At 48.2% G+C, this 10,391-nt stretch overlaps 1 protein-coding gene across 1 annotated transcript; it reads left to right on the top strand.

Annotated features, from left to right (window-relative positions):
• The first annotated feature begins 237 nt into the window (after positions 1-237).
• Positions 238-5,174, top strand: LOC101083912 (melanoma-associated antigen B1-like). The gene is made up of 2 exons (XM_004000391.6): positions 238-390; positions 3,594-5,174. Exon 2 carries the CDS (start codon positions 3,640-3,642, stop codon positions 4,618-4,620), a length of 981 nt encoding a protein of 326 aa, XP_004000440.2. The 5' UTR covers positions 238-390; positions 3,594-3,639; the 3' UTR covers positions 4,621-5,174.
• The last annotated feature ends 5,217 nt before the right edge of the window (positions 5,175-10,391 follow it).

Genomic DNA, 10,391 nt, shown 5'->3' on the forward strand with positions numbered 1-10,391 from the left:
GAATCTCTCCCGAAAGAAGGAGGCTCCTAGAGCGCCGCGCCTCTCGCCAGGCTCCTGCAGCCCAGGAAGGGGTAGCCACGCGCCGCGGGACCAGAGCTTCCCCTCTGGCAAGTCAGGAGAGTGGAGCTTTGGAGGCCGGCAGGGGGAGGAGCCCCAGGCCCTGACGGACGTGGGGAGGACCCTGGGCCAGGACGCGGGGACCACCGAGTTCTCGGCGGCGGGGTCCTAGAGCGCCCCACCCCTGCTTTCGGCCCTCGGAGACCCCGGGCGGCCGCCGCCGAGGGCCGGATGCGGCTGCGTCGACTTCCTTTCGGGCCCGGACCTCAAGGCGGAGGGCGCGCGGCGTTTGTTCGGCGGCGGCCGGATTCCCGGGACCGGGCTGAAAGTGAGGTGAGGACGCCGAGTGGGACCCGAGGAGACGACTCCCCGCGCCCCCGTAACAGAGGGGACCCCTCCCCGCCATGGGCCCGTTTGGCCCCGGCTCCGGGCGGTCCCGGCGGAATGTGAGGCCTAGCAGTCCCGTAGCCGTGGTCCTCATAGCCACCGGGACGGCCTCAGGGACGGGAGGGCCTTTGTCTAAAGGGAACGACTTCTTTAGGCAAAGGGGGTGGTCTGGGACCTCGCAGGGGACAAGGCGGGACCCTTGGAACTCATGAGGGTACGCCCCTCCGGGTGACTGAGCAGACCTCCACTCCTGCTGGCAGTTTTGGAATGCCCTAGAGTAGCTCGGCTAAGAGAACCCCCCGGTTTTGCCTAGGGGGTGGCTCAGGGAGGGAAAGGCCTTCCCTAAGGAAGGCGGCCCGGTTGGCGGAGGGAGGAGGCTTGGCCCTAAAAGGAGTGAGGGTAGGACCACCCCACCCGTACTAACGAGGGGGACCTCTCCTCAAAACACGGAGCCGCGGGCACGCCCGCATGCCTCAGTTGGGTGAGCGGCTGACGCTTGATTTCTGTTCAGGTCACGATCTCATGGCTGGTGCGTTCGAGCCCCGCATCCGGCTCCGCAGCTGACAGCGTGGAGCCCGCTGGGGATTCTCTCTCTCCCTCTCTTTCTGCCCCTCCCCAGCTCCCGCGCTCTGTTTCTCTGGCTCAAAAATAAATATTAAAAAAAAAAAAAATAGGGAAATGCACAGAACTGCACCCCCACTCTCAGATATGGAAGTGTCCAGATAAGGCACCCAGATGTGCAGCACACTAACTTTTCTTCTAGCTACTCATGGACGTGAGGCCTTTGCTTTGAGGCTTGTAGACTCACATAGAGGGAGGAATCCCAAAAGACTCCATCTTTTACTGGTATATTTATTGTTTTTGTTGTTATTGTTAGTGCCCTTGTGATGTCATTTGTACTTTTTAAATGTTTGCTTCCTGGTGAGCCGGTTACACAAAGGCACAGTCTCCTCTGAAGCATGTCTCGGGCCTGAGCCATAGTTTAAGGGTTGGCTGCCCAGTTTAGCAGAGGAAGAGGAGTCCCATGTCATGCCATATGTCAGGGTACAAATCCTGTAGAAATGAGACAACTACCCCAGAACAGAGGAGGCCACAGAAATTCCACCTGTGCAGTCAGCCTCAGGAAGCCAGGAAGCCAGCCTCTCTGGCTGAAGTACCCCCTCATTTGCTTTTAAGGAAACGTTTGGTCTAATTGGAGAGGCCCCATTCAGCAAAGGAAGGAGACCTGGTTCCTAATAGGAGTCAAGGTAGTGACACTGATTACAGATGAGCAGACCGTTCCCAGAAAAAGGTGAACCACTTAGAGCCTTCTCAGAACTAGGAGACTCAGACATAGTGACATGATAAGTGTCACTCACTTCTTCCAGGGAATCTCAGGAAAGTGAGGAATCTTCTTGGTGGGGGAAGCATCAAGTCAGTGTATAGAAGATTTTCAGGTACTGCCAGGACCCAAGGAAAAGACCTAAGAATTGAGGGGACCACCTACACCACAGCATTGAGGGCAACAGAATCCCTTCCTGTCAGCCTTGGAAGTCCACACACAGTTGTAGCTAGATCAGGAAACTTTACTTCTGTCTAGGGGGTCGCAGCGAGGCAGGGGCCTTAGAATGATGGGATAGTCCTTAAGCCAAGACACAAAAGATTTCCAGGTTCTTCCTGAGGTGAGGATGAAGGCACTGATGGATGACTGAGATGAGCACCCACCCAAAGCTCTGGGGCCCACGAAGTTCTGCCCCCTCCAGCCCTGGGAAACCTCAGGTAGAGGTAGCCAGATGCGTCAGCCCTCACTTCCACATCATAAACCTCAGGGAGATAAGGGCCTTGGTCCAAACCTAGAAGACCCAGGTGGGCTGAGGGAGGAACCTAGATCCTGTGTCCAAATTAGGACTAAAGAGGTAAGTGATGTCAGAAGGGCGAAGTCCGTGGAACCTAACCCCTGCTACCAATCCAGGGAGTCCATGGATAGGGTGACTGGAAGTGGCTCACTGTTTCTTTCATCCTGGGGTTTTCAGGATGGCGAGAATCTTAATACCACCTGAGGGAGCTCAGGTCAACAAAGGGAGGATCTCCAGGTTTCACCAGGACTCACGGAAAGGGCCTTGAGGACTGTGTGCAACTCCGCCCCATACCAGCAGGGCACCCCTCCCCCCCCTCGCCCCCAGTGATCTCTCTCCTTCTCGTCAGTCCCAGGAGTCTCCAGGAATAGTTGTTCATTAGAGGTGCCCATCAGGTCCCACTCAGAGATAACAGGGGAGTGAGAAAATTGATCTGATGGGTCAGTAGCAGGAAGAATCCCAGGCCATCTTTTGAGTAAAAAGTGAGGACTACACATAATAGGGCCTCAGCCCACCTGCTATAGCTTTCAGCCTCTAGAGACTATGGGCACTGTGGCCAAATACGGCCACCCCTCACTTCTACCACTGGGTCTCAGTGACTTGTGGACTTTATTACGAGGAGAATTCCTCAGGTCATGAGAGGGGGAGTCCCAGATCCTCCCAAGAGGCAAAGTGAGGACAGCTGAAGCTACCACCACCACTGCCCTCCACCGAGTAGGGGGAACAGAATCTTTCCTAGTCCCCATGCTCAGCCCCTGAAGGCCCAAAGATGGATTATTAGGCTGAGACTCCTTCTCATTTCTTTGTATCAAGTCTAAGGGAGGTGAGATCCTGTGTTGAGGGTGTAACACCTGTCAATAGAAGGGAGGGTCCCAAACTCTAGGCGTAGAAAAGATGAGGACTGAGTGAGGACTGAGGACCAACAAGTCCCGCAGCAAGAGGGCCCCACAGTGCTGTGAGCACTTCTCAGTTCCTGCTTGTGGGTTCCAGGGAGCTTCGACATGTCAATTTCATGGAAGCACAAGAAAGAGGTCCTGGGCCCTACCAAGAGTTGATGTGATAATCGTGGATTATCCTTGAACACAGAGAAGGTACATTGCTACCAGTCCCACTTGTCACCTCAGTGAGCCACAGGCAGGGCTGGCAAGCTGGAACCTGGGGCTCACTTAATCTGGCTTCCTCCACTGGGTTCACAGGGGACAGGCTGACCAAGTGCAAGAGCCCTGGGGGGTCCCAGAGCCGTGCCTCTCAGGAAACCTGCAGAGGTGGTCTCTCCCTGCTGAGGGGCTCACACTCTCCTCTTCCCTGCTCCAGGTGTCGGTAGCTCCTGCCCACACTGCCTGCTGTCCCTGAGCCAGCCATGCCGCGGGGCCATAAGAGTAAGCTCCGTGCCCGCGAGAAACGCCGCCAGGCCCGAAGTGCATCACAGGGTCTTGAGGGTGCTCAGGCTGCCGCAACAGAGGTTGAAGAGTCCACCTCCTCTCCTGTTTCTGGGGATGCTCCCCTGAGCTCCCCTGCTGCTGGCACTTCCCAGGAGCCTCAAAAAGGCCAAGCCACCGCCAAGCCTGCTGGGCGTGTTTCACGGCGAAGATCTAAGGCAGGTGCCAAGAGCCAGGTTAAGGAAAGTAAAAATTCGTCCCAGGCCTCAACTTCTGCTGAGAAACCTCAAAACGATCCTCTAACCAGGAAGGTGGGGATGCTGATGGAATTCCTGCTAGAGAAGCATAACATGAAAGAGCCCATTATGAGGGCAAGTATGCTGAAGATTGTCACCAGAAGATATAGGGAGCACTTCCCTGAGATCCTCAAGAGAGCTTCTGAGCACTTGGAGCTGGTGTTTGGCCTCGAGTTAAAGGAAGTCAAGCCCAACGGTCTCGCCTACACCCTCGTCAGCATCCTAGATACCACCGATGACGGCAGTGTGAGCATTGGCTCTGGCTTACCTAAGAGCGGGCTGCTCATTCCTCTCTTGGGTGTCATCTTCTTGAGTGGCAATCAAGCCTCTGAAGAAGACGTCTGGGAATTCCTGAATATCTTGGGCGTCTATGATGGAAGGAAGCATTCAGTCTTCGGGGATCCCAGGAAGCTCATCACCCAAGATTTGGTGCAGGAAAAGTACCTGGAGTACCGCCAGGTGCCCGACAGCAATCCTCCACGCTATGAGTTCCTGTGGGGCCAGAGAGCCCATGCTGAAACCAGCAAGATGAAGATCCTCGAGTTTTTGGCCAAGGTCCACGACACCGTCCCCAGTGCCTTCCCGTACCATTATGCAGAGGCTCTGCGAGATGAGGAAGAGAGAGCCCGAGTCCGGGCCGCATCTGGCCACTCTGCTCCTCCGTAGAGAGGGCTGAGGCAGATTCTTCGCTTTGTGTTTGATGAGGTCTGCCAACCTTTTAAGTAGTGAGAGGTTAAGGTGGGGTTGGAGAGACCATAATATATCTTCTTTGTTTTCCTGTTGTGCATTGAGTAGTTTACAAATGTTTTAAAAGAATGTTTAAAGAGAATGTTTCAGAAGAATCTAATAAGATTCAGAATCCAAGTTTATAAATGACATGGATCACATATTGCCGTTTATCAGGTTTAAGAGTAAGGTTTAAGAATAAGATTTAAGAGTAAGTTTTGGTATTGTGTAATGTAGCTTGAAAATCCTTGTGTCTTCTTTGAGTTCCAGAACAAGATAATATGGCTCTGGAATGGGGATTTTTTTCAGAAATAGGAAAGAACCAGCAAAAATATAGCTCTAGTTTTAAAATAGAAACAAAGTAAAATGTAGTTACATCTTGGTTTGTCTTATTTTTGTCTGTCTCTTTGTGAAATTCAAGGATATATACCTCAATGTCCTTAATTTATTGAAGAGTTCAGAGAAAATTAAAGAATAATAAATTACGTTCCTCACTCAGTGCCCAGTTTATTCTCACCACTAATTGAGTGTCTGCTCTTTGGAAGGTTATATATTAGTAGCGATGATGCTGACGATAAAGAAGACCCTGCACCTGGCATAGATTTTTAACGGCAGTTACTATATAAGGAAGATGGTGTGATGAATTCTAATACCTAAAAGACAAGTTAAAAAAACAACAATGAGGAAGGGGGTCAGGTGAAAGTACTAAAGTGTAAATTCTCTGAGCCAGGACACTTTGGGGTCTGGGGCTTTGGAGATTCCTTGCCGCAAAGTAATTTTAAGTGAGCTGCTTGCTGGGCTAGGTGGGGCTGTGATTGTCGTGAGCAGGGGCCAGACCTTCAGATGGGGGGCCTCAGGGTTGAGAGACAACTCGAGTGAGACACTGTCCTTAACAGTTACTTTGAGATTGTAGGCAAACCACAGAGCGTCACCAACTGGGGAAGGACTAGAAGGTGGTTGGTGCTTTTGTGCAGGTGCGGGTAAGCTTGGTGCGCACAGTGTTTTATGAATGTTGTCTTTGGGAATTTCTCAGAGATAAGGGCGATGTTCCCTTAGCAGGATGCCAAGAAGCGCTGTGCTGGCACTCTTTGACCTGGGGGAACCAGACCCTACTCTGCTAAATAGGTTATGTTGAATGTAACTTGACAAAATGTCAAAATAGGACTAGATTTTGGTGGTGGTGAGGCAAATGAAAATAGCATTGTTTTTGTTGGGAGGGCAGTTGGGAGGGAGGGGAAATCTTGGTGCTTGACATAAATTATACAAGCTTTGGGTTGAATCCCGGTGAAATTCCTGCATCCAAATTAAAGAACATACTCTATAATGGGGAAATTTTACTTAGTGTTACTTGCTAAGCAGCAGTTAGGCCAACGTGGTTTTCTTTGTCCTAGAGTACTACAGTCTCTGAAATCTCCTGAACAAAAACAAAAAAATTCCCAGAGATGAGGGAAGTTTCTTCTGGTGTGAAAACAAGCATAATAATAACTACCATTTATTAAAGACCCAGTATTTGCCAGTCACTGTGCGAGATACTTCACATACATTACATATGTTCTAGCACTCCTGCAGGACAGGGCTTATCCAACACTTGGCAGACGAAGAACTTGAAATATTCCCAAGTTCATATGGCTGGTGAAGTGACAGAACCAGGAATAGAGCTCAGTCTGATTGCTCTGGAGCCCCCACTGTGCCACTCCTCCCAGCCTGAGGCCTACCTGTTCCTTGATTACCTTCTCTTCTCGCTATGCCATGATGTCTCTCAGGCAATGAAAGAAGGACCCTGTGGCCAAAAGAAGAAAGATAAAAATGAGAATCGGGCACAATTTGGGGATTGTCCCCGGGGTTCATGTCCCTAGGATCTCCTGGCCCCTCGCCCCAGGGTCCCCCTGACAGCTGGCTCTGCCCTGGTCTCAGCACAAATGTCCACTCCCGGCGCTTTCCTGCATGACGGCTCCCTCCCCTGGGACTTCCCCAGTGGGCCCTCATGTCCATACCTGGACCTGACCTTCAGGCCAGCTCTCTCCTGGGTCCTCCCCTGGAGGCTGCACCCTGCTCCTGGGGGAACAGACAGCTCTCAGGCCTCACCCTCCCCTGATTTAGAGCATTCCAACTCCCTGAAGCTCCCATCCAGCACCCTGGCCCTCCTCTGACAGCAACTGCCCTTCTGTGTAATTCTGACAGGTCTAGACACCTCCTCATCTCCCCTGGGTGCCTCCACCTCACTCTAAAAGGTTTGCTGCCAATTCAGCTGGTAAGTACTCTGATTTGACATCGAATCTCCAGGGCCTTTGTAACTCTGAGGCTGGAGAAGACTTTTTTGGAAACAACTTGATATTTGCAGTAGAATTTTAATGAAGTGTCTTATTTGAATGTGGTCATTGAATCTGTACACTGATGAGTGAACTTAACTACGTGGTCAAGAACCAAAGCCTCCTGCCTAGTGGTAGATGAGGAAGGACCCAGGAAACCACTGTGTAAGCAAATGTCTGCTGAGGCTCAATTCCCAAAAACTCATCTTGGCACACATGCTAAGTTTCAATAAAAAGGAAAAAGGATTCACTGTTCTTCCAGTGAATCTTGTCTGTATCTGTCCCAGGGAAAATGTTGTTTTCATACTGTACTTAATGGCACCTGTTCACATCAGGTGGTGGGTAGCCATGATTTTGACCATGCACCTAAAAAAGTAGGGGAAAATTCTCAGCCTACTGAGATTATACAGGTTATTGCAAATGGCCATGCAGGAAGGTGCTGTTGAGGGACAAGGGGTAAGCCCTCCCTGCTGAGATTTATAGGACCCTTTTGAAAATTAGATGGTAATTCTATATTTGAAAACATCAGTTACATTGTACGCAAGAGAAGAATAATTGATGAATTTCAAGGTAAATTTGACCTTCTCAGAAACTCCTCCAACTTCCTCAAGAAGGTTGAGGGTACTTGGGTGGGTCAGTCGTTTGAGCATCCAACTCTTGATTTCAGTTCATGTCATGATCTCATGGTTTGTTGCGTCGAGCCCCACATCTGGCTCTGTGCTGACATTGGCAAAGCCTGCTAGGGATTATCTCCCTCCCTCTCCCTCTGCCCCTCCCCTCCTCAAAACAGTAAACATTTTTGAAAAAGGGAAGAAGGTTGTTGTTATAATCAATTGCAACAGTTGCTCCTGATTGAGTACCTACAATGCAGAAGCCATCAATTGCCATCCCACTCATAGTTGGGAGGGTCATGTGACTAACCCCTACCACTGACCTATGAGCAGAAGCATGTTTATCACCTCCAGGCCAAAGCACATTAGAGCCGGTATGCCACCTCCAGGCTCTCTCTTCCATTCAGCAGCAATCCTGGGGAGCCCGTGTTGACATGTGGAGCCACGTGATGGATACAGCCTGGATCTCTGGGTCGTCTCGTAGCAGTGAGTCTCTTGCCAACCCCCATCAGGTAGTATGTACGCAAGAAATAAGTGCTGATTACATTAAGCCATTCAGCTTTCAGGTTTCCTCTATTGCATCAGTTAGCAATAACTTCATCTGAGTCGTGTGCAACTGGTATTTCTGTTGTTAGCCTCATTTAAACATTTTAATGGCAAAGCTAATAGTAGTTTATATATTCTTGTTATAAAAAATTCTAACACAGGTCAATCAGAGTCTCCCCCCCCCATAACATTCCCCCAAAATTCCACCCCCTTTTCAAAAGGAACCACAATGAACAGTCTGATGTGTGTCATTTTAAAACTGATTTGAGGCTTTTTCATACCTAGATGTGCCTTAAGAAGATAGCATTTTTAGGCATACATAGGCAACAGTGTGCATATTGTTCTGTAACTTGCCCTTCTAACTTAATGAAGTGAATGCAGGATCTTTCCATGACAGCTCATATGAGATCTCTCTCACTTTTTATAACTGCCATCACCATTAGAAAAAGTCCCAACCATCCCTCTCTCTGGTTCTGGCAACTTACAGCATGAAGCAGAGCCACCTCAACCAGCCTATAGGTCCCTGAGAACTCCGGGCCTCTGTGTTAAGATGCTGAGTTTTGCGGCTATTCATCAGGCACAAGGTGTTTACTAATATGTACGTTAAGGATTAGCAATGGTTACAAGCAATTCAGATTTGAATTTCTCATCTTTGTATTCCACAGGTAGCACATAGGACTCTTAAAAATATTTTAGGGGTGCCTGGGTGGTTCAGTTGGTTGGGCATCTGACTTCGGGTTAGGTCATGATCTCATAATCCATGGGTTCAAGCTCTGCGTCGGGCTCTGTGCTGACAGCTCAGAGCCTGGAGCCTGCTTCAGATTCTGTGTCTCCCTCTCTCTCTGCCCCTCCCCTTTTCACGCTCTCTCTCTCTCTCTCTCTCTCTCTCCCAAAAATGAATAAACATTAAAAAAAATTAAAGGTTAAGAAAAACTTTAAAAGGCATGAGAAATGCCAATTATAGATATTAGGGAAACCTTTAAAATGGGAAAAATATAAAGGAAGAAGTAAATGATCTATAATAATTTCACCTATAAAATACAAAAAATGTATTACTCGTAAACTGTTCTCTCTCAAGATGGCAGATTAACAGAAAATTTGTATCAGAGGATAAATTCCTGATGGTTCATGGCTTTCTACTTAGTTCATGGGGCATATTTATCTCACACTATCTAGAAAGACAACACGCAGTACTTAGGAGCATGGGATTCTGGAGTTAGACATTTGGTGTTTGAATCCCAGCTCTACCATTTATTAGCTGTGTGATCTTGGATAAATTACTTAGCCCCTCTGTGCCTCTTTTCTCATCTGTAAAATTGGGTACCTAACTATAAAATGATATTGAGGATTAAACATAAGGCATTCATAGCAGAGCCCACAAATTCATAAGCATTATATATGCATTAACTATTATTTTATTATCAAAGCTTTTTGCCGAATTTTGATCTTGTGTGTTAACTAACCTCTAATACAGTAAAAATATGAACCCTATAGATAACCTTAACAACAAACCAAAGTGTAGAGAGGCACCTGGGTGGCTCAGTTGGTTAAGCGTCCAACTCTTGGTTTCGGCTCATGTCATGATCTTAGGGTTTGTGGGTTCAAGCCCCACGTCAGGCTCCGGACTGTCAGCATGGAGCCTCCTTGGGATTCTCTCTCTCTCTCTCTCTCTCTCTCTCTCTCTCTCTCTCAAAACAAATAAACTTACAAAAAAAAAGTAGAAATATAACCTCTGAGAACTGTCATGTCTGTAGTCCCTAAAACACTATAGGAGAATTCTCATTAATATTAAGTTGATAAAAAATTACTTTATAATGTTTAAATACTAGCCATGGTTATCAGAAAAAGTTATTAACCTTAGTACTTCATTCCTCATTTATATAGGATAAATGAGGTGCTTTATTTTCTGTCATTAGTAAATAGCTACTTAAAGAAGAACTGAGGAACTTGGCTTTGACCACATCTTGGACTAAGACTTAAGGAGAGTTTGGTATCCAAGGATACCTCTTTTTTTTTCAGCCCAATCTTGCTTTAATCTAGTCTTTTTTTTTTTTCTTTTTTAATTTACATCCAAGTTAGTTAGCATATAGTGCTATAATGATTTCAGGAATAGATTCCACTGATTCATCCCCCCTGTATAACACCCAGTGCTCATCCCAACAAGTGTGTTCCCTAATGCCCCTTACCCATTTAGCCCATCCCTGCACCCACAACCCGTCCAGCAACCCTCAGTTTGTATTTGAGA

The sequence above is a fragment of the Felis catus genome, chromosome X (genome assembly GCF_018350175.1).
Source record: "Felis catus isolate Fca126 chromosome X, F.catus_Fca126_mat1.0, whole genome shotgun sequence".
NCBI classification, from domain to species: Eukaryota; Metazoa; Chordata; class Mammalia; order Carnivora; family Felidae; genus Felis; species Felis catus.

What these genes read in the sequence shown, in the direction of transcription:
- LOC101083912 (XM_004000391.6), top strand. Translation starts at nt 3,640, where the DNA reads ATGCCGCGGGGCCATAAGAGTAAGCTCCGTGCCCGCGAGAAACGCCGC.